Raw genomic sequence first — 24066 nt, forward strand, 5'->3', positions numbered from 1 at the left:
GCAGAGGAGGGGCAGTTGGGTTCCCTTGCCCATCAAAGCTAAGTCCAGATGTAGGGGGTGGGGGTGGTGAGGGAGGGACCCAGAGAGTTTATAGCCAGAGGCCTTCCTCCCTTGCCCTTTTCCAACTGACCCCTGAGTACAGGAGCCATAGTCCCCCCCCTTTCATTCCCTCATAGATAGCAAGAAGTGGGAGAGAGAGGGTGACATGCACCACTGGCTCCCCAGGACTGTAGAGACCCCAAAGGGATGGGATGGACAGGGGTGAAGTAGGGGCTGTGTTGTGGACAGACAGACACACTGGTACACCCCAGGCCCAGCTGTTCCCAGGGGCTGAGTTTCCATCCAAAAGAGATGTGGCCCCTTACAGGAGGTCAGGAACAGGCCTTCTGTTCCTTGGGAGGTCCCCACTCCACCCTCAATGCCTTGTTTAATTCTCACGAATTGTTTGTGCAATGGATGAGTAAGGAGATGAGAGTTGGTGTCCCCACCCACAACCTGGGCCTGCAGGGTGGCCCCTGGGGCCCAGGAGCCTGGAGGAGCTGGAGAATGAGAGAGGAGCCAGGGGCTGAGTATAAATCTTTTCTGGGGCTCTAAGGGTGATTTATGTAAGGTTTCCCAAGGTCAGAGTTGGGCAATCAGTTCAAAGTAAGTATGTCAGTGCGTGGTATGATGGGGGATGGTGTGTGTATCTAATGCCCTTGTAGTGGGCTGTGTTAGAGGAAGCGGGTGGGGTCTGACCCAATGTAAATATTTTTATTAAAAAAGAAACGGAAGGAATAGAAATCAAAGCCACTTTTGTTGCTGATTTAAAGGATGCTATTTACTTGTGATAACAACAAGACTGGGGAGGTGGTTGGCCTTAACCTTACTCGTGGAGCTCATTGTTTTGACAGAAACTCCTGGGATCCTTCCTCTGGGGAGGTTGAGATAAGCACACAAATAACTAGAAGGCAGTAAATCCTGTGGACAGGTCCTGTAGGAATCCAGCGGAGGACAGAGGGCAGAGAAAGGTTCCCAGAGGATAAGGGATTTGAAAAGAATGGAGAAAGTGTTACAGGAGAGCGGGTAACAAGAGGCAAGCACCCAGGGGAGAGAGGGCTTCGGAAGGCGCAGTGCTAGTGGGTGCGGGTGGGCCTGGACTGGAGGCAAGTTCAGGGAGCTCAGAAGAGCCACTTCAGAGGCGTTAGCAAGAGGCACTAAAGCATAGGGGCTAAGGGTGTAGACTCAGAAGCCATGCTGCCTGGATTTGAATCCCAGCTCTGCCACTGAGTACCTGTGTGCATCAGGGGCAAGTCATTCAACATTTTGTGTCTCAGTTTCCTCATCTGTAAAGTGGGGGTGATGATAAAACTTGTGTCATAAGCTTGTTGTGAGGATTAAGCGAACTCCTACATATAAAGGGTTTAGGATAGTGTCTGGCACATAGTAGGTCCTGTTAATATGAAGTCTTTTTCCCACAGAAGCAGCCCCTGAGACAAGGGTTCAAGTGCAAATAGTGCATTTTGGAGGGGGTACCAGGAAACATGGGTGGAGGGAGTGGGAAAGTGGCATAGGGAAGGAAGGCAGCCAATAAAGGGCATGTTATCAAGTGAATTTACTGTTGTGGGTGAGTGGAGATGAGTCCTGCTGAGGAGCCCTGCAGTGGTGCAGAACATGTGTGTCAGAGTTATCATCCCGTCGTGGGGAGCGAGGGAGCTCTCTGGTGTCTCTTCTTATAAGCACACTAATCCTATTGAATCAGGACCCCACCCTTATGACCTCATTTAACCTTAATTACCTCTTTGTAGGCTTTATCATCTCCAAATGTAGTCACATTGCAGGTTAGGGCTTCACATACTAATTTTCAGGGGATGCCATTCAGTCCATAGCAGTGCCTTAAAGAAGTGTCTAAAATTCAGTGGCTTGGGGCCGGCCCGGTGGAGCAGCAGTTAAATGCGCTGGGCCTGTGGCCAAGTGGTTAAGGTCACACACTCCACTTTGGCAGCCCATGGTTTCACTGGTTTGGATCCTGGGCGTGGACATGGCATCGCTCATCAGGCCATGCTGAGGGGGCATCCCACATGCCACAACTAGAAGAACCCACAACTAAAAATATACAACTATGTACCGGGGGGCTTTGGGGAGAAAAAGGAAAAAATAAAATCTTAAAAATAAAGAGTGGTTGCTTTAAAAAAAAAAAAAAGAAGAAGAAAGATCTCAAATCAACTACTCCCTTTACAACATAAGAACTAGAAAAAGAACAAACTAAACCCAAAGCTAGCCGGAGGAAGGAAATAATAAAGATCAGAACAAAGATAAACGAAATAGAGAATAGAAAAACATAGATAAAATCAATGAGACCCAAAGTTTGTTCTTTGAAAAGATCAATAAAATTGACAAACCTTTAGCTAGATGGACTAAGAAAAAAAAAGAAAGACTCAAATTACTAAAATCAGAAATGAAAGTAGAGGCATTACTCCTGATTCTACAAAAATAAAAAGGACGATAAGTATACTATGAGCAACTGTATGCCAACAAATTGGAAAACCTAGATGAAATGGTCAAATCTATTTTTAATAACATGTGACACTTCACTTTTGACCAACCAACTTGTGTTATCTTTTTTTAATTGAGACATAACACACATACAGTAAAGTACACAAATCTTATGGGTACAGCTCACTGACTTTTTACGTAAATTGTCATCTGAGTAACTACAACCCAGATGGAACTTTCTCCATCCCCAGAAGGCTCTCTCATGCCTTTCCCAGTCATTTCCTATCCCTTCCCCACAATTTAATTTTAAAATGAAATTTCATTATAATTTGTTTTTTTGGTGAGAAAGATTCGCCCTAAGCTAACATCTGTTGCCAATCTTCCCTTTTTTCTCCTTTGTTTTTATGTGGCCCACCGCCACAGCATGGCTGCAAACAGATGAGTGGTGTAGGTTGGTGCCCAGGAACCGAACCTGGGTTGCAGAAGTGGAACACACCAAACTTAACCACTAGGCCACTGGGGCTGTCCCTCATTATAAATTTTTCCTGTAAAAGTTTACATCTTCCACTTCTTTCAAATGTTTCTTACCCACTTTTCAGCTTTTCCCAAATGAAATGCCTCTTTTGAATTATAAATGTATAAAATGTGTAATCGTTCTCTGATTTCTAATTTTATTTCTATTTTTAAAATATAAGGGGAAAAAATATAAGGAAAAACAAAGCAAAGGATCTGGCTTCTTCTACAAATAATTGTCATGAAAACATGAAAGAGGAATTGTTACAGATTGAATGAATTAAGAGTCATATTGACCAAATGCAATGTGTGGCCCTTGCTTGGATCCTGATTCTAAGAAGCCAACTACAGGGGCCGGCCCAGTGGTGCAGTGGTTAAGTTCGCACATTCCACTTTGGCAGCCCGGGGTCCACCACTTCAGATCCCGGGTGCAGACACGGCACCGCTTGGAAAGCCATGCTGTGGCAGGCGTCCCACGTATACAGCAGAGGAAGATGGGCACAGATGTTAGCTCAGGGCTAATCTTCCTCAAAAAAAAAAGAAAACAACTGTAAAAAACATTTCTGAATATACAGACACTCAGGAAAAATTGAATGTAGACCATGTAGCAGAAGATATTATGGATTATGGTTAATTTTCTTAGGTGTGATCATGTATTGTGGTGATATTGTTTTAAAATTCTTTTGAGGTTAGGTATACAAGCATCGGTATTTACAGATGAACTGATATGATGTCTGGCATTTGCTTTAAAATTCTCTAGTGTTCTCGTTTTCATTTGTCTCTAAGTGTTTTCTAATTTCCCTTGTGATTTCTTCTTTGATCTGTCGATTGTTTAAGAGGGAGCCAGATGAAGCAAGGCTGGCAAACTGCTAAAATTGTTGAAGCTGAGTGATCTGTACATGGCAGTTCTACCTACTATTCTCCCTACTTTTGTGTATGTTTTAAAGTTTCCATTATAAAAAAGTTAAAACATAAAATATTTTAACTTCCTTTGACCATTAAGTGACTAAGATTAAACAAACAAATAAAAAGACTAGACATGACATCGAGACCCTGGCACACAATAGCACTGTCAAAAATAGCAAAGGAATGAATGATAAAGCTCAGAGAACATAAGTATTGAATCATCTTGCAAGTTACATCTACCACTGAAATTGATAAGTGAGCTTTATACCTTAGTCTTTAGTGAATTTTATTAAAATGAATCAGTTCTTTGGAGCCCAGTCATATCTGCATTTTTAAAATCCCATTTTTCCGTTCATAAAGTCAAGAATCAAATCTTTCAAAATATGACCACATAAAGGCAAAGCCACTCTGTCAGAGCCACCTGTTATCCTTCCCCAGATGACATGTTACTGTCTTTCTATAAACTACCACAAAGCCTGCCTCTTACGGTTGCTGTACTAAGCGAGGTAAGATACATAAATTAGCACCTAGCACAGCAGCTGGCAGGAAGCAGTAATTCAGTAAAGATTAGGCCCCTGTAGCAGCCGCATCCAGTGCCCTGCATATCCTCTGCCCACCTCTGATTTCAGCTGTGGCTGAGGTGGATGGTTCTTTGGGAGCTGAGACTCACCTTGTGCTATATCATCCCAACCTGGGCCTTCTCCAGAGCTTCAGTGCCCAAGGGACAAGAACAGTGGGAAAGGCAGGGGAACTAACGACCCAGAGTCAACCTGCAATCAATCAGAGGATGAAAACTGATGGATAGATGCTCCTGCCTCCTGTCCTCCAGCTAGACAATTTCTGAAGACATTCTGTTTTTCTCCTCAGAAGGTTCCGGTGGAATCGAATCCCCACTGCACACAACGGTAACATCACTCTCTCTTAAACTGGCTTTTCCTCCTTCGCGATCTCCCACTCTCTACAGCCTCATTTCTGCTTTCTGGAACGACCTAAATTAACCACCTATACCTATATCACAGGCTCTGCTTTCAGGGACACTCAAATTAAGACAGTCCCTTTCCCATCCTCCTCTCCCATAATCTGTTGTTCTTCTTTCCTGGGCTCCCTGCCACCAACCCCCCAGCAAAACCAGGACTGTAACATTAACGTACAGAATTATAACCCATCAATTTACTGGTCTCTCCACATTCCTGGGGCACAAACTGCTCAAACGCAGGGGCCCTGTGATACGTTTGGGATCCCTCAGTGTCTAGTGAGAGAGAGATATGTAAGCCAGTCAGCACTGCGCCAAGCTGTGGGAGTCACTGAGGCTATTCACCAATCTTGCCATTCTCTGCCTTCCAGGCACATGGCAAGATCGAATTTCTCGGTGCTCTTGAAGTTAGGTGTAGCTACATGGCTTGCTTTTGCCAATGCAACGTGTGTACAAGCCGCATGTGTTGCTGCTTCCAGGCAGAAGTGCTAATTGCCAATGCAATGGGAGACCATTTGAAGAGCCCTCTTTCAATGGAGCTTCCTTTAACCTGGATTTCCAAGTGACTGTGATGCTCAGAGCCCCCCAACACCACTCCCGCTCACCCAACGGGTAGTGTTAGTGAGAAATAAAACAGTTGTGTTAAGCTACTGAGATTGCAGGGCTGTTTGTTACTGCAGCATTACTTAGCCATGCTGCTGACTGATACAAACTGAGATAGGAGTGTATATAAAGTTCACAGGGACACAAACAGTGGGTATCAGGTCTCTCCAGAGGTTCAGAAAAGCTCATTGGGGGAACTAGAGATAAGCCTTAAAAGATGAGTGTTCAACTACCTGATAAGGAAGAGAGACAGCAACCCAGGCAAAGCAATCCATGTGAGCAAAGGCCTGGAGTCTGGAACCCCTGAGTACATTAAGGGAACCGTAAGTAGTTGGGGAAGTTTTAAGGTGGTCAAGGGAAGGGGAGGCCCCAGTAAGACGAAACCACGGAGGAGAGTATGTCCTACTCAGGAGCCAGGGTTGGTAGCTCCTAAGGCAAATAGGTATGTGGCATTTTAGATAAGGAAGTGATACGATTTTATCTGCATTTCAAAACTATTATTCTGGATTCGGTGTGGAAGGTGAATTGGAGGAGCTGGAAGACCAACTGGGAGACATTTATAGTCCTGGCAAGAGACCAGGGGCTAAAAGCAGGCAGAGAAGTGGGGAAGGAGAAGCCAGGACAGCACAGAGGAGCAGAGAGCAGAGGCCCCAGCTCTCCCCGGGCTCTCATAACACCTGGCTCGCCTCCATCCCAGCACCTACCCCAGTGAGCTGTGGGTGCTGATTTATTAACTGTAGTCTTCTTGAAGGTAGAAAATGTCTTCTTCTTTTTTTTTTTTTTTAACAAATTCACATCTTGTTATTCAATGAAACATGAGAGAGGTTTTAGCTTCCCGGGAAACGAACTTGAACAAGAGAAGAAAATGTGTCCAATAAATAGATGTGGGTTTTTAGCTTCTAAAGAGATAGATTTCTTTGTCAGGAGTTACATTTGACAGGACAATTTTCTGTATTATTTCACTATTAAATGAATTTATTTCTCATTTCATTTTAAAAAAGTTTTATCATAGTAAAATACACAAAACATAAAATTTACCATCTTAACCATTTTTAAGTGTACAGTTCAGTGGTATTAAATACATTTATAATGTTGTGCAACCATCACGACCATCCATATCCATAACTCTTTTCATCTTGTAAAACTGAAACTCTATACCCATTAAATAATAACTCCTCAACCCCCGCTTCCCCCAGCCCTGGCAACCACCATTCTATTTTCTGTCTCTATAATTTTGACTGCTCAAAGCATCTCATACAAATGGAATCATATAGTATTTGTCCCTTTGTGTCTGGCTTATTTCCCTTAGCATAATGTCTTCAAGGTCCATCCATATTATAGCATGTCATAATTTCCTTCCTTTTTAAGGCTAAATAGTATTCCATTGTACATGTATACACATTTGCTTATCCATTCATCCATCGAAGGGCACTTGGGTTGCTTTCACATGTTAGCTGTTTCACTGTGAATAATGCTGCTATGAACATGAGTGTAAAAATATCTCTTTGAGATGCTGCTTTCAATTCTTTTGGATATATATCCAGAAGTAGAATTCTGGCTCATATCGTAATTGTATCTTTAATTTTTTTGAGGAACTGCCCTACTGTTTTCCATAGCAGCTATATCATTGTACATTCCCACCAACAATGCACAAAGATTTCAATTTCTCCACACCTTCAGGAAATGTATCTTATTCTCCTTTTACCACCAGTACTAGCTCAGGGTTGGCCATTGGAGGAACTCACATATTTATTAAATGGATGGGTAAAGGCTTGGAATGGATGGTGCACCACTGCTTGTGACTATAGGAGGAGAAACAGGTTTGAGAAGAAAGAGAACAGACTCTGTCCAGGATGTATTGAGCTTTAAGTACCTTCAGAACACTCAGGAGGAGATGCATATTCTAGATTGGAAACAGGAGGCAGGTCTAGTGGGAGACAGAAATGTGGGAGTCTGTATCAGTCAGGATTCTCCAGAGGAACAGAACCAATAGTATGCAGGTAAAGAGATTTAGTTTAAGGAATTGGTTCATGCAATCATGGGAGCTGGAGAGTCCAAAATTCACAGGACAGACCAGCGGCCTGGAAACTCAGGGAGGAGGCGATGTTGCAGTCTTGAGTTTGAATTTATAGAGCAGGCCGGCAGGCTGGAAACTGAGGCAGGATTCTATGTTACAGTCTTGAGGCAGAATTCCTTCTCTGGAAACCTCAGCTTTTGCTCTTACGGCCTTCAACTGATTGGATGAGGTCCACCCACATTATCAAGGGTAATCTCCTTTCTTTAAAGCCAGGTGAGGGGGCTGACGCAGTGGCACAGCAGTTGGTTACATGCGCATGTTCCGCTTAGGCGGCCCAGGGTTCGCCTATTCAGATCCTGGGTGCGGACAGGGCACCGCTTGGCAAGCCATGCTGTGGCAGGCATCCACATACAAAGTAGAGGAAGATGGGCACCAGATGTTAGCTCAGGGCCAATCTTCCTCAGCAAAAAGAGGAGGATGGGTAGCAGTTAGCTCAGGGCTAATCATCCTCCAAAAAAAAAAAAGCCAAGTGAGTGTAGATGTTAATCATATCTACAAAATACCTTCACAGAAACATCCAGACTAGCATTTGACTAGACAACTGGGCACCCTGGCCTACCCAAGTTGACACATAAAAAATTAACCATCACAGGGGCTGGCCCCGTGGCCAAGTGGTTACGTTCACACACTCCACTGCAGGCGGCCCAGTGTTTCGTTGGTTCGAATCCTGGGCGCGGACATGGCACTGCTCATCAAACCACGCTGAGGCAGCGTCCCACATGCCACAACTAGAAGGACCCACAACGAAGAATATACAACTATGGACTGGGGGGCTTTGGGGAGAAAAAGGAAAAAAATAAAATCTTAAAAAAAAAAAAATTAGCCATCACAGAGGCCAGCCCAGTGGTGCAGTGGTTAAGTTTGCACATTCTGCTTCGGCAGCTCAGGGTTCGTCTGTTCAGACCCTGGGTGCGGACCTACACACCACTTATTAGACCATGCTGTGGCAGGCGTCCCACATATAAAAATAGAGGAAGATGGGCACGGATGTTAGCTTAAGGCCAATCTTCCTCAGCAAAAGGAGGAGAATTGGTGGCAGATGTTAGCTCAGGGCTAATCTTCCTCAAAAAAAAAAAAATTAACCATCATAGAGTCATCAAGGTGGTAACTAACCCCTTAAGAGCACATGTAGCATGAGAAAAAGAGCAAGAAGGCTAAGGTCAAAAGGAGAGAGTGTGGAGTGAGGGGTTACAGAAGAGACTGAGGTTGTAGAAGGAAGGGAACCCAAAGAAAGGGATGTCACAGAAACCAGGGAGAAGCAGTGAATCAAACAAGCATGGTCAAATGTGCCACAGGCTGCAGAAAGCTCAAGTGAGATGAGGACTGAAAATCAGGAAGCCTTTAGTGACTTTTCATGAGCAGCAGCAGTCTCACTACTGGTGGGAATGTAAATTTGTACAGCTACTTCAGAAAATACTTTAGCATCGGGGGCCAGCCCCACGGCCGAGTGGTTAAGTTCACACGCTCCACTTCGGCAGTGCAGTGTTTCACAGGTTCGGATCCTGGGTGCGGACCTAGCACTGCTCATCAAGCCACGCTGAGGCAGCATCTCACATACCACAACTAGAAGGACCCAGAACCAAAAAAATATACAACTACGTACTGGGGGGCTTTAGGGAGAAGAAGGAAAAATAAAATCTTTTTAAAAAGTTTTTTGAAAAAAGAAAATACGTTAGCATCAGTGGGGGCAGTTGAACATGTGCAAACTCCAGCACCCAGCAATTCCACTCTTAGGAACATATTGATGCTTGCTATTCAAGGTGTGGTCTACAGACAGGCAGCGTTGGCATTACCATGAACTTGTAGAAATGCAGTTCAGACCCCATCCAGACCTATTCACTCAGAATCTGCATATGAACAAATCTCCAAATAATTCATGCGCACAATGAAGTTTGAAAGCACTTGATCTTCAGACGTTTTTGCTCATGTTAAAAAAGTTTTGCAAATTATGTACCCCTTGCACATTTTTATGCTGTTATCGAAAATTTTCCTCAAATGTTGAAACAGTTGCAAAAGGATGCAATTTCCAGCGTGTTGTAAACAACTGATCTATTTTTTTAAGATTAGCCCTGAGTAACATCTGCTGCCAATCCTCCTCTTTTTGCTGAGGAAGATTGGCCTTGAGCTAACATCAGTGCCCATCTTCCTCTACTTTATATGTGGGACGCCTGCCATAGCATGGCTTAGCCAAGCAGTGCCATGTCTGAACCCGGGATCCGAACCAGTGAACCCTGGGCCACCGAAGCTGAACATGCGCACTTAACCGCTGCGCCACCAGGCCGGCCCCCAATTGACCTTTTTTTTTTCCCAAAGATTTTATTTTTTTCCTTTTTCTCCCCAAAGCCCCCCAGTACATAGTTGTATATTCTTCGTTGTGGGTCCTTCTAGCTGTGGCATGTGGGACGCTGCCTCAGCGTGGCCTGATGAGCAGTGCCATGTCCGCGCCCAGGATTCGAACCAACGAAACACTGGGCCGCCTGCAGCGGAGCGCGTGAACTTAACCACTCGGCCAGGGGGCCAGCCCCCCAACTGACCTTTTCAAAGAAGTATTATTTCACTCTTTTAACGATACTCTCTCTGATTCATTAAAAAGTACATGATCACACTCTTCAACAGTCAGAAATTTCACATTGTTCCATTTCTTCTTTTTTTCCTTTTTTGCTCCATTTCTTCTGAATTCAAATTTTTTATTTCTAGTCCCCAAAACATTATCCCAATATATTTTATGCTTGAAATTCTTTTATTCTCTGCAAGAAAAATATGTATATAAATTAAAATTGAAGTTTTAAAATTTCCTGTGGCCTTAAGGCTGTAAATGTTAAACTTTTTCTTCTGGATTAAGTAATTAAAAAAAAAAAAAGATTTTATTTTTCCTTCTTCTCCCCAAAGCCCCCTGGTACATAGCTGTATATTTTTAGTTGTGGGTCCTTTAGTTGTGGGTCCTTCTCAGTATGGCTTGATGAGTGGTGCTAGGTCCATGCCCAGGATGTGAACAGGCGAAACCTTGGGCTGCTGAAGCAGAGCACACGAACTTAACCACTCGGCCACAGGGCCAGCCCAATTTTCTTTTTTGAGAAAGATTAGCCCTGAGCTAACATCTGCTGCCAATCCTCCTCTTTTTTGCCAAGGAAGATTCGCCCTCAACTAGCATCTGTGCCCATCTTCCTCTACTTTATACGTGGGATGCCTGCCACAGCATTTCTTTTATGTATTTATTTATTTATTTATTTTCCCTTTTTCTCCCCAAAGTCCCCCGGGACCTAGTTGCATATTCTTCATTGTGGGTCCTTCTAGTTGTGGCATGTGGGATGCTGCCTCAGCATGGTTTGATGAGCAGTGCCATGTCCGCGCCCAGGATTCGAACCAATGAAACACTGGGCCACCTGCAGCAGAGCGTGCGAGCTTAACCACTCGGCTATGGGGCCAGCCCCATGCCACAGCATTTCTTGACAAGCAGTGCATAGGTCCACACCCGGGATCTGAACCAGGAAACCCTGGGCCGCCAAAAAGAAAGGTACGAACTTAAGCACTGAGCCACAAGGCCAGCCCCTGGATTAAGTAATTATTATGATTATCATTAGTAATTAATTTATCAAAACAACATGAATATATTACAAAGTTTGCCAAATGATTTAGCATAAAAAATAAAACTTTATTGGAAGCGCAGTTCGAAATAAGATGACCGGACCACCTCCTTTTCAAGTAGTTCATGTATTTATGGATGAACATTACTTATTTGCTAGAATTAGGATTCAGCATGAATTCTATTCCTATTTTTCATTTTTGTAGAGGTAAGAACTGAATATTTTGTTACCATAAATATGTAGATGAGAATGGAAAAATTTTCTCATAGCAATGTCACTAATTTCTTTGAAATCATACAAAATGATATACCAAAACCAGTGATCTACCATCAAAAATCAATCAGCTGCTCTCTTCAACAAATGGTGCTGGGAAAACTGGATATCCACATGCAAAAGAATGAAGTTGGACCCCTACTTCACACTGCATACAAAAATTAACTCAAAACAGATCAACAACCTAAATATAACAACTTAAACCATAAAACTGATAGAAGAAAAGATAAAAGTAAATCTTCATGACCTTGGATTTGGCAATGCTTTCTTAGGTATGCCACCAAAAACACAAGCAACGAAAGAAAAAATAGATAAATTGGACTTCATCAAAATTAAAAAAGTTTGTGCATGAAAGGGCATTTTATCAAGAAAGTGAAAAAGACAACTTACAGATTGGGAGAAAATATTTGCAAGTCATATACCCTCTAAGGATCTAGTATTCAGAATATATAAAGAGCTCTTACAACTCAACAACAAAAAGGCAAACAACTCAATTTAAAAATGAGCAAAGGACTTGAGTAGACATTTCTCAGAGAAGATATACAAATGATGCCAACAACCACATGAAAAGATATTCAACATCATTAGTCATCAGGAAAATGCAAATCAAAACCACAATGAGCTACCACTTCACACCCACTAAGATAACTACAAAAAAAATAATAAAATGGAAAATAACAAACGTTGGCTTGTGTATGGAGAAATTGGAACCCTTGTACAACGTGCTGGTAGGAATGTAAAATTGTTCCACTGCTGTGGAAAACAGTTTGGTGGTTCCTTGAAAGTTAAATATAGAAGTACCATATTACCCAGAAGTTCAACTCCTAGGTATATTACCCAAAAAACCTGAAAGCAGGTACTCCACAAATACAGCTACATTCATAGCAGCACTATTCACAATAGCCAAAAGGTGGAAACAGCCCAATGTCCATCAACAGATGAATGAATAAACAAATTGTGGTATATACATATATTGGAATATTATTCAGCCATAAAAAGGAATGAAGTCGCTAATCATCAGGGAAATGCAAATCAAAACTACACTAAGATATCACCTTACACCTGTTAGATTGGCAAAAACATCCAAAACCAAGAGCGACAAATGTTGGAGAGGTTGTGGAGAAAAAGGAACCCTCATACACTGTTGGTGGGAATGCAAACTGGTACAGCCACTATGGAAAACAGTATGGAGATTTCTCAAAAAGTTAAAAATAGAAATACCCTATGACCCAGCCATCCCATTGCTGGGTATCTATCCTAAGAACCTGAAATCAGAAATCTCAAGAGTCCGTTGCACCCCTATGTTCATCGCAGCATTATTTACAATAGCCAAGACGTGGAACCAACCTACATGCCCAGAAACTGATGATTGGATAAAGAAGATGTGGTATATATACACAATGGAATACTACTCAGCCATAAAAAAAGACAAAATTGGCCCATTCACAGCAACGTGGATGGACCTCGAGGGTATTATGTTAAGCGAAATAAGCCAGTCAGAGAAAGACGAACTCTATATGACTCCACTCATAGGTGGAAGTTAGTATATTGATAAGGAGATCTGATCGGTGGTTACCAGGGAAAAGGGGGGGTGGGGGGAGGGCACAAAGGGGGAAGTGGTGTACCCACAACATGACTAACAAAAATGTACAACTGAAATCTCACAAGGTTGTAATCTATCATAACATTAATAAAAAAAAAAAAAAAAAAAGGAATGAAGTACTGACACACGCTACAACATGGATGAACCTTAAATACATTTTGTAGTTAGTGCCGTGGAGTGGATTCCGACTCCTAGCAACCCTGTGTACAGCAGAGCGGAACCCTGCTCAGTCTTTTTGCACCATCCTCTCACCTTCCGGCGCTATATGAGACAATGCTCCACTGCTATTCATAGGATTTTCATGGCGAATTTTTTTTCAGAAGTGGGTGACCAGGTCCTTCTTCCTAGTCTGTCTTAGTCTGGAAGCTTCACTGAAACCTGTCCACCATGGGTGACCTTGCTGGTATTTGAAATACTGGTGACACAGCTTTCAGCAACATGCAGCCATCACAGTATGACAACCAACAGACGGGTGGTGTGGTTCCTTGACAGAAAAAGAACCCAGGCCACGGCAGTGAGAGCACCAAATCTTGACTATCTTAACCACTAGACCAGGGCGCTGGCAAAGACACTGTGATCTGTGAAAGAAGCCAGACACAAAGGGCCATATGTTGTATGATTCCATTTATACAGAACATCTGGAATAGGTAAATCCATAGAAACAGAACACACATTGGTGGTTGCCAGGAGGGAGGAGGGGAACAGGGAGCAACTGTTTAGCGGGTATGAGGTTTTCTTTCGGGATGATAAAAAGGTTTTGGAGCTGGATAGAAGTGGTGATTGCACAGCATTGCAAACATACTAAATACCACTGAATTGTTCACTTCAAAATGGTTAATGTTATGTTATGTGTATTTCACCTCAATAACAGAAAGGGTTAAAAAAAAAAAAAAAGGCCAATCAGCTGACATTCAATGAGTTCTCCTTTAATTTTGTTGAAAGGAAAGACAGCGAAAGAACCTGACTAGCAGAATGATGTTACTAGGTCACTCACTTTCTCAGAACCAACACAGACTTTGGACCGCCCCTTTGGTGCCCTGGGGTTTTGACCCTCCTGAATTCCCCCTTGGGCCTTCTTTCTGTGGTAAGGGAGGGTCAGATGAGGGGAGCGGAAAGAGATACCTGCTCTTCTTTCACAGGGGCCCTCTCAGGCCCATCAGCATCCCAGCATCACATGGGAGTGTCAGATCTGCAAACTGTCCCCTTACATCTATCCAGGTCCACCTACCCCTTGGACAGTGCTCTCCCCCTACAGGGATGCATGTGCCCTAGTTTGAAGACTGCTGCCCTGGAGAAGCTTACACGTTGCACCCAGAGAAGAGTAAAGAGAGTTCACAGCACATTGTGGTGATAACCACCAGTTTAAAAAAAGCAAACATCCATCCACAGGACAAAAGACAAATAAATGGTGGTGTGAGCATGCAATAGAAAGAAAGTGAATGAATTACAGCTAGACAAGTCAACAAAATCATAATGTGGAGTGAAAAAGCCAGCCCCAGAAGAACACAGGGCATGATTCCATTTATATGAAGATTGAACAGGCAAAATTAAACAGTACGCTGTTTAGGAAAACCTACCACATGTATAGATAGTGAAACTATGAAGATAAACAAAGGAAGTATACACAAGAAATGCAGGGTAGAGGTCACCCTGGGGGAGGGAGAGAGATGCAGTCAGCGTGGAGCACACGAGCCATCTAAGGTCCTGGGAATTTATTTCTTAAGCTGCAATCAGGTACCCAGGTATTTGTTTCCTTCATCTTTAACTATACATGCTCATTTTATACATTCTTCTGTGTGTCTAATATATTCACAATAAATATTTTTAAGAGAGAGGATGAGTGTGAAGAAGGGTGAACACTCAGAATGCTGGCTGTGCCGGCAAGGGGGGAGGGAAGATGTCGCAGCAGCAGCAGCCAGACAGGGACCAGGTGGAGGAAGGACTTTGTTTTTAAACATAGCAAAGACTTGTCTGGGTTTCAAGTAAAGGGGATACGTGGGAAGTCCAGGAGGGCAAGAAATGGAGCAGAGCTAGGAGTGGGATGTAGGAAGGCAGGATTGGCTTTCAACAGGCTCTAAAATTAAGGAGGGGAAATAAGGATGAGGAAAGAAAGAGATGTCTGGGTCTGTGAAGAGGGCACTGGAGCCTCAGTTAAGAGACACAGCCCACTGTCTGCTGAGAGAGGGGTATCGGGAGCAGGGTAGGGGAACTCAGGAGAGTGGATGAGGTTGGAAGGGAGCTGTGATGGGGACAGGGTCTCCTCCAGATGCTCAAAGTAGCATGGAGAACCCAGCTGAAGGGTGCCAGCTGAGAGCAGCTGAGTGATGCTTCTTTTTTCTTTCTTTCTTTTTTCTTTTTTGAGGAAGATTAGCCCTGAGCTAACATCTGCTGCCAATCCTCCTCTTTTTTGCTGAGGAAGACTGGCCCTGAGCTAACATCCATGCCCATCTTCCTCTACTTTATATGCAGGACACCTACCACAGCATGGCTTGCCAAGCGGTGCCATGTCCACACCCGGGATCCGAACCGGTGAACCTCAGGCCGCCAAAGTGGAACGTGCACACTTAACCACTGTGCCACAAGGCCAGCCCCTGAGTGATGCGTCTTGAGTGGCATCTTGGCTAGACAGGAAAGGAAGGGAGAAGGGAGGAAGGGAGAGAGGGAGGTAGGCAGGGAGGAGGAAGGAGGCCCTGACAGACAAGGGAAGACTAGATGACTGGAGGTCTCCCTGGGGAAGTGGACCAGGTGCACTAGCTGCCCACCAGGAGGGAGCAATCTGGGGGCTACTCAGAGAATGGTGTGCTGGTATTTTAAATTTCAGAGAGAATAAAAAGTTCCAAATGCTGATATTCAACACAGTGTGATACTGAGAAGACAGTGGGTGAAATGGAGTCAAGATAAAAGTTGTTGGAAGGAGGTCAAGAAGCTTTGCAGAGGGGCCAGCCCCCGTGGCCGAGTGGTTAAGTTCACTTGCTCAGCTTCGGCGGCCCAGGGTTTCTCCGGTTCAGATCCTGGGGGAGGCTGTGGCAACACTCATCAAGCCATGCTGAGGCGGCGTCCCACATAGCACAACCAGAGGCACTCACAACTAGAATATACAACTATGTACTAGGGGGCTTTGGGGAGAAGAGGAAGAAAAAGAAAAAAAAGAGAAGATTGGCAACAGATGTGAGCTCAGGTGCCAATCTTTGAAAGAGGGAAAAAAAAAAAAAAAGCAGCTTTGCAGAAACCAGTAATATTTGTTGCTGAAGGGAAGGGGAGCTGCGTGGGGTGGAAGGGAGGCCTTTCACTAGGTACCCTTTTGTGCTTTTTGAATTTTGAACCATATGAATGATTCCATGAAAACATAAAATAAAGTGGACAATTTTTTTTTAACTGGGGTGTGGATTAGGTCATCTGCATGAACACTGGCAGGCCTGGGGAGGATGCCTCAGCCAGGTACCACAGGCCTGGAAGCCAGTTGCTCATGGCAGCAAGGAGAGGCAGGGCGTAGCAGAGCAGGACTCATGAGGCTGGGAGGAAAGGGGGTTTGGCATGAAGTGGAAGAGTCCTGTTCCTGGGATTGGCAAGGAGCTAGGAGAAAACACCCTCCTTTCCCCAGACCTAGTGCTGAGCTGGGTTGGGGATGGTGTGGAAGACTTGGAGGAGAGGGAAGGTGGTGGGCTGCAGGGAGAACTAAATTCCCCCTAAGGTAGGAGGGGGAGGGAAGAGTAGGTCAGGAGGCTGAGGCTGTGAGGGGCTTCCAAGAGCTAGGGAGAATGAGTCACAAGGAAAGAGGAGGAGCCAGCATCGAGTAATGGTCAGGGGAAGGGAGTACACTGCAGGAAATGGACGGGAGTCTGGGAAAGGGGTTTTTGCAAATGGATGGGAGTGGTGGGGGCCCTTTGTTTTGATAGGGTTTCTTTTCTCCAGCTGTGAGCCCCTGCCACCATCGCCTAAAAAGGACACAGTGTTCACCAGGGTTCCTACAGTAAGAGTGTGGGTCAAAGGAGAAAGGGGGGAAAGTTGGAGATTTTGTTGTAATACAAGAAAGTTTTATCAGCCTCTGGATGAAAAAGGCCAGGCTGCTTTCCCTCCTCTTTTCCTATTGGTCACTTAAGGAACATAGTTATTCCAGTCTGGGCTAAGGACAATTGCAAAAGTAAACCTACTGCCAAAAATACTTTGCACGCCTCAGAGAAATGTCCAAGTTTTCCTCCTGTTTGGGATTATCTAGGCCTCTGCTCGCCTCCGTCAGTAACCAAGAGCGGCGCCCCAAGCCATGAGCTAGCTAGTCCTTGACCACTTTTCTCAGACATACACAAATACGCAAACTCCTTTTCAGATTGAGCTTTTACAGACTCACAGGGCTGGAGAAGAGTTAAGAGGACAATCCCTCCATTTCATTGAAGAAAATACTGAAACTTCTGGGGACTTGGTGACTTCAAATCTGGGCTAGAACCTAGTCTCCTAGTTGTTCCTTGTCAGATTTTATTTATAAAGCACACTAAGAATCCTGAATTTATCTGTTCTGGACACTACGCCAGAGCGTTTGGTCCTGCCAGCCAAGGACAGGAGGCCCCCTCAGCACACACTGGCAGAAATTGGGGACCAAGGGACAAGGATCTAGATTCTCCTACATGGGGTATCTATACGTGGGGAAACAGCCCTGAAACATCTCTCCACCAGATCATACAGGAAAAGACAGGGCTGGCCCAATGGCGCAGCGGTTAAGTGTGCACATTCCGCTTTGGCGGCCCAGGGTTCACTGGTTCAGATCCCAGGTGTGGACATGTCACTGTTTGGCATGCCATGCTGTGGTAGGCATCCTGAATATAAAGTAGAGGAAGATGGGCATGGATGTTAGCTCAGGGCCAGTCTTCCTCAGCAAAAAGAGGAGGATTAGCAGCAGTTAGCTCAGGGCTAATCTTCCTCAAAAAAAAAAAAAAAGAAAGAAAGAAAAGACAGCCTTGTGCGCTGCTGCTTGTTTCCATACAAAACTGTAGCTGGGTGGACTGGACACATGAAGGACTCGTCGGCTCTCAACTCTATCTGCCACCCAGGACCACCTGTCTTAAACTCAAAGCTGAGATTAGGCTCCCTGTCCCATCCACACTCCCAGAAAGGAGAAGGAGCAAGAAGGGGACAGGAAACAAAACTTTACAAACCTAAGCTCTGACTCCGGCAGCTTCTGTGTCTCTGCCCTCACTGGGCTGTGAAGCATTCTTCGGAGAAGTTTGGCCGTGAGGAAAAGAAGAGATGAGATAGGAAAACAGAATTTTTAAAATTCTTTTGAAAATTTCGTAGTCTGCCTCCCAATTAGGCAAAGATGAAGGGAGGTCTCATTGATTCAGCATCAACTGTACACCAGGCTCACTTACACCTCACATGAGCCCTGTGAGGAATCAAGGCCCTCCAATTCAAAGATAAAGACGCTGTGATTCAGAGAACTGAGCAACTTGCCCAAGGGCCCTCTTTTAGGAAGTAGTAGAATATGGCTCTGAGCCTAGGTGTGTCTGACACAAAAGCCAATGTTCTTTCTCAAATCCACATGGCCTGACTACAAAGGAGATTTCTACAATGAGGGCATTTTAGAATAAAGAGAACTAGGTGCAGGCATAAAAGTCAGAGAATTTAAAAGGGAAAGGCAGAGTCAAGGCACTTCCTAAGCGCTGTGCCCACTCTCCCACCAAAGGGCAGCCCTTGAGTTCAGGATTCAGTTTCAGTCAGGAACAAACTTTTTATGGGTGGATGCTGGCTGTGCTGAAGAGGAATGACTTCAAAAGTCATTTATGGCATGACTTTTATTTGCAAAACATACCCATGACATAATTCTTGCAATCCAGAAGTTTACAATCTAATGGGGAAACCACATATTGAACGCATCACATAACAAGCAGTTTCATCAAAATTGATGAGTTAAGGAAAATGTTCTCGTCTCCTGGAGGATGTAATAAACAAATGCAATTGGCAAGAGACAGGGGCTTCTTCACCTGGACTTGGATGGGTGGGGAACTGAGTGTGGGTATGAGATGCAAGGAGTTGGGAGGGAAGGGAAGCCAGTCTCGCAGGGCGCTAATAAATGCTGGTGGTGAAGCTGTGGAGACTGCAGCTTCGTCTAGGAGTGATAGAGGAAGAGAAGGCAGACGTGCACAGTTGAGGAGAGGTTTTGTTTAGGGCGGTGGAACTCTGACCTCGTCATTCTGGGGGAAGGGCGGGGATCAGAGGGACGGTTGCAGATGGAAAGATTAAAGATAGTAGAATCGTACTAATATAAATAATCGCATAATTAGAAGAATTAGTACTCAGGCTAATTATATAGTAGGGGTGAAATGGGCAAGGTCATTGACAGCGCAAGCGCAGGGCGTTTGCCTTGGCAAGAATTCGGGACCAATTCTGAGAATGGAGGGGAGAGGAAGATAGGGTGTGATTTTACACGATTGTGAGACTGAGAAGAAAGTTAAAGGCACTAGATTGTTTCCCTTTGTAGGAAGTTAAAACATCTTTCAGGCCAGGAGGGCTGGGGCTGTTACTAGCTTCAACGAGTTGGAAAAGTGTCAAAGTGTGCCTGGAGGAACTGTGAACACGCTCAACACGGGATGCACGCGAGAACTACAGAGGCCAACCGCTCTGATAGCCGCGGAGCGGCATGGGAGGGGCCGTGGCTGCAACCCGGGCCCCGCTCTGCGCAGCTGGGCCAGCGCCGCACCACCCCTGGGAGCAGGTGGCAGCGCCGCCAGGGGTAGCCAAGGCCTGCGGGGAGCGCAGGCGTGCGGGGGCGCGCACGGGGAGGCGCGGAGCCGGCGGCGCCACAGGCCGCGGGGAGCGGGGGGCGGGCCCCAGCAAGCGGGCCTCCGCGCGGCACTTGGCACGCAAGCGCAGACGGGCCGCGGGGCCCGGAGGCACACAGGAGGGGGAGCGAGAAAGAGGGGGGTGTGGAACGTATTTCCGCTCTGGCGGACAAATAATACCGGCCAAAGGGGAGGCCAGGCCGTCCGGCCCTTTAATCGTGTGGGGGGGCTGGCGAAGAAAGGGGGGTCGGGAACGGGGGAATCCTGCTCCTTTAATTCCCTCCCCTCTTCCTCCTCCCCGAGTTCTCGCCGACGCCGCCGCGCGCGGGGCCTGGAACACACGGCACGAGCCGCCCCCGCCCCTCCCCCCTTACGCCCACGCGGAGCCGGCCCCGCGCGCGCGCCCCGTGCACCCCCGCGCCTGCGCGCTGCCCAGGCCCTGCCCGTGCGTGGGGGCGCAGCCGACCCCGGGGGGGTGGGGGAAATAGGGGGGGAAAAACACAGCGCGCGGAACCGGGCCAGGTGAGAGGCGCGTGCACTCAGGGTCGTGGGGCTGGGGGGGCGTGCCACGGAGTTCTGAACGTTGGGGGGGGGGCGTGCACGATGCGTGCAGGCGGCGGGGGGAGGACGTGAAAGGCGCGTGCAAACGTGCAAAGGGGGGGCGGAGGAATGAGGCAGCGGCTAAAAGGGGCGGGGTGAGAAGAGGCTGCAACCTGGGCCACCCCGGAGCCCAAAGCCCCAGGCTTCTGCTCCCCCTTCCTCCAACCTTCTCCTGTGGGCGCGCGGGCTCACCCCATCCTCGCGGGCGGTCAGGCTGGGGGGTGTGGATGCCGCTGCCCCGCCCCCGGGAACCACGCCTCCCTCCTCTGCGAGGGACAGCGCCTCCCGGGGGGTTGGGGAAACTGAGGAAGAGGCCTGAAGACTGGGTGATCTGATTCTGGGGGGGTCGGGCAAGAATGAGGGCGAGGGGCCTGGAACCTTGGCTTAGGAGAGCCAGAGACCTTTGTCTCTGACCGGTTTCCTTCCCAACCAGGGTTGCCCACCCCCGCCACAATGGCCTCTGGGGTGGAAGTCCTGCGCTTCCAGCTGCCCGGCCACGAGGCCGCTACACTGCGGAACATGAACCAGCTCCGTGCAGAGGAGCGGTTCTGCGACGTGACCATTGTGGCCGACAGCCTCAAGTTCCGCGGCCACAAGGTCATCCTGGCCGCCTGCTCACCGTTCCTGCGGGACCAGTTCCTACTGAACCCCAGCTCTGAGCTGCAGGTTTCACTGATGCACAGTGCACGCATAGTGGCGGACCTGCTCCTCTCCTGCTACACGGGTGCCCTGGAATTCGCCGTCAGGGACATCGTTAACTACCTGACGGCTGCCTCCTACCTGCAGATGGAGCACGTGGTGGAGAAATGCCGGAATGCCCTCAGCCAGTTCATTGAGCCCAAAATAGGCCTCAAAGAGGATGGGGTCAGCGATGCTAGCCTTGTGAGCAGTGTCAGTGCCACCAAATCCCTCCTTCCTCCTGCCAGGACCCCAAAGCCAGCCCCCAAGCCCCCACCCCCACCCCCTCTACCCCCTCCCCTCCTTCGGCCTGTGAAGCTGGAGTACCCGCTGGATGAGGACCTGGAGCTGAAGGCCGAGGAAGAGGATGAGGATGAGGATGAGGACGTGTCTGATATCTGCATCGTCAAGGTGGAGTCGGCCCTGGAGGTGGCACACAGGCTCAAACCTCCTGGAAGCCTGGGAGGTGGGCTGGGCATTGGAGGCTCCGTGGGCAGCCACCTTGGGGAGCTGACCCAGAGCAGCGTGCCCCCCAGCACTGTGGCCCCACCGCAGGGTGTGGTGAAAGCCTGCTACAGCCTGTCCGAGGACGCGGAAGGGGAGGGCCTGCTGTTGATCCCCGGAGGCCGGGCCAGTGTGGGGGCCACCTCGGGCCTGGTGGAGGCAGCAGCGGTGGCCATGGCTGCCCGGGGGGCGGGGGGCAGCCTAGGGGCTGGGGGGAGCCGGGGACCCCTGCCCGGGGGCTTCTCCAGTGGAAACCCCCTAAAGAACATCAAGTGCACCAAGTGCCCAGAAGTGTTCCAGGGCGTGGAGAAGCTGGTCTTCCACATGCGGGCACAGCACTTCATCTTCATGTGCCCCCGCTGCGGCAAGCAGTTCAACCACAGCAGCAACCTCAACCGCCACATGAACGTGCACCGCGGCGTCAAGTCGCACTCGTGTGGCATCTGCGGCAAGTGCTTCACGCAGAAGTCCACGCTGCACGACCACCTCAACCTCCACTCGGGAGCGAGGCCCTATCGCTGCTCCTACTGCGACGTGCGCTTCGCCCACAAGCCTGCCATTAGGCGGCACCTCAAGGAGCAGCACGGCAAGACCACGGCTGAGAACGTGCTAGAGGCCAGCGTGGCTGAGATCAACGTCCTCATCCGCTAGCGTTAGCGGGGCAGGCAGCTGGGTCCCTGGGCTGGTCTCTCTGGCCCAGGAGAATAGGGGGGTGGGGGTCAGGGGCAGGCAGGTACGGTGGGGAACCTGAGCAGACACACATCCTGAGGGAGGGGCCGAGGATTCCTTGGAGAGAAGACCCTGCCTCTTCAGAAGAAAAGAATGGAGGAGGAGAGGGTTCTTTAAGAAGGCCAAGGGAATACGGAGTCAAAGAGAAAGATTTTCTTTTCTTAGTTGTGCATGGATATGTGGAGAGAGGAAAAGGGTCCTATACAAATGAGGAGGAAAAAAGACTGGAAACTGTTTTATTCTTGGGGTAAGGCTGCCCAGGGAGAGGTTCTGACATTTCTTGAGGTAGGGGGCGGGAGGGTGGGAACTGGGAGGGAATTTGGCAGGAGGCAGCTTACCTGCTCCTGCTTAGAATAGATCCTTGGGAGAGGGAGTGGTAGGGGGAAAGGATTATTGAATCTCAGAAAAGGAAGGGGAGACAGTTCTTGCATGCTGGGGAAATGGGACTGTGGGTACAAGGCTCACCGAAACTCTAGAGAGAAGAAAGTAGAGTGGCAGGTGACATGGGGGTGAGCATCCTGGGTAGATGTTGGGATGTGGGGTATAATAGCAAGAACAGTGAATAGTGCTGGGGGGGGTAGGGCACTTAGAGGAGAGGACACGAGAAGGGCTGTTGGGGGGAGGGAGAGGAGTAGAGACTTATACAGTATTTTTTAAGAAAACAAAACGTATTTTTTAGGATTTTTTCTGGAGTTTGGGGTTTTAGTTTTTCTGCTTTTGTTTTCCACAAAATAAAAAAAAAAAGTTTTTTTTTCTTTATAGTCTGTCTGGCAACTGCGTGTAAATGAGCGTCCCACCCTAGACAGCCTCTTCCTCTGATGCCACTTGCTCAATACCTGGAGTCACAACTCATGCACGTCCCATGCCTGAGCCTTGACAGGGGAGGGGAGGGTGATGTGGGCTGCTCTGGCTGAGGACCCTCCCAGTTCTGTAACCTCAATGCTTGGCAGGTACCTCGCTGCACAGGTGTTCCGTGGTTGTTTGGCAGTGGTAACACATGACCTGCTCCTCTCTGAGGAGTCTGGGATCAGGGCCAGGGATGGGCTATAGGTGTGACCATTGTGCCCACCAAGATTGTAAGCAGGAGCCTGTGTTTGGGCATTCTTCGTCTGGGAAAAGGGTTCATGTCCTCAGGAAAGCTAAAAATCACTGTTTGGATTAGGGTACAGGGAAGACTACAATTCCCAGAAAGCTCTGGAATAGTTCTTAACCAAAGAGAACTACAGTTCCCAGAAGGCCTTGAATTGGCCTCAGGTGCCCTATTTCCCAACCACCTGTCTGTGTCAAATACTGAATGTGAAATCATACGGATATTTTCCAAACTTTGACCAGAATGTAATACCTAAAGGGATGGTACCCTAAATACTCCTTTCAAGGTTGTGTGGCTTGGGGAAATATCCTTCCTACTTCCACTGTCAGCTGGGCTATGACCTACGGAGTGCCTAACTATGCTTGTGAAGTGTTTGGCAAAAAGGTTACTTACTACATTGTAACCAGACAGTAATGACTCTCGGGCCGCTGGGGGCTCACCTGGATCCCCAGTGCATGTGGTGGCGTAACATGCCTGGCATAAACAAAAGAGACATTTAGCCCCAGGTTTTCAAAAGGGGACACTGCTCCAGGGGACATGAAGCAGCATGCTAGAAACAGCCAAGAGGAAAGGTGTCCTCCGCGCGTCCCCATCGCCCCCTTCTTGCTCGTTAGAGAAGCGAGGCCAAAACTGAGGCCGAGCCTTCTATCTGGTGACCCAGAAACTAGAAAGCAACCAGAAGCGGGAG

At 47.3% G+C, this 24066-nt stretch overlaps 1 protein-coding gene and 1 long non-coding RNA gene across 5 annotated transcripts in view; one reads left to right on the forward strand and one right to left on the reverse strand.

Moving 5' to 3' along the window:
- The window catches only part of LOC139045859 (uncharacterized), a 29487-nt gene that overhangs the window by 5204 nt on the left and 217 nt on the right, over positions 1-24066 (reverse strand). The window contains exon 2 of the long non-coding RNA XR_011505035.1: positions 4565-4664. This is a non-coding gene — a long non-coding RNA (uncharacterized lncRNA). The remainder of the gene's footprint in view (positions 1-4564; positions 4665-24066) is intronic.
- ZBTB12 (zinc finger and BTB domain containing 12) lies at positions 4662-22487 on the forward strand. Of its 4 annotated transcripts, none has more exons than XM_044776295.2 (2): positions 4662-4799; positions 20811-22487. In XM_044776295.2, exon 2 carries the CDS (start codon positions 20831-20833, stop codon positions 22208-22210), a length of 1380 nt encoding a protein of 459 aa, XP_044632230.1. In that variant the 5' UTR covers positions 4662-4799; positions 20811-20830; the 3' UTR covers positions 22211-22487. The 4 variants fall into 4 exon arrangements, with proteins under 4 accessions (XP_044632230.1, XP_044632231.1, XP_070371318.1 ...); XM_044776296.2 differs by lacking the exon at positions 4662-4799 and adding an exon at positions 14641-14749; XM_070515217.1 differs by lacking the exon at positions 4662-4799 and adding an exon at positions 14673-14741.

The sequence above is a fragment of the Equus asinus genome, chromosome 8 (genome assembly GCF_041296235.1).
Source record: "Equus asinus isolate D_3611 breed Donkey chromosome 8, EquAss-T2T_v2, whole genome shotgun sequence".
Classification (NCBI taxonomy): Eukaryota; Metazoa; Chordata; class Mammalia; order Perissodactyla; family Equidae; genus Equus; species Equus asinus.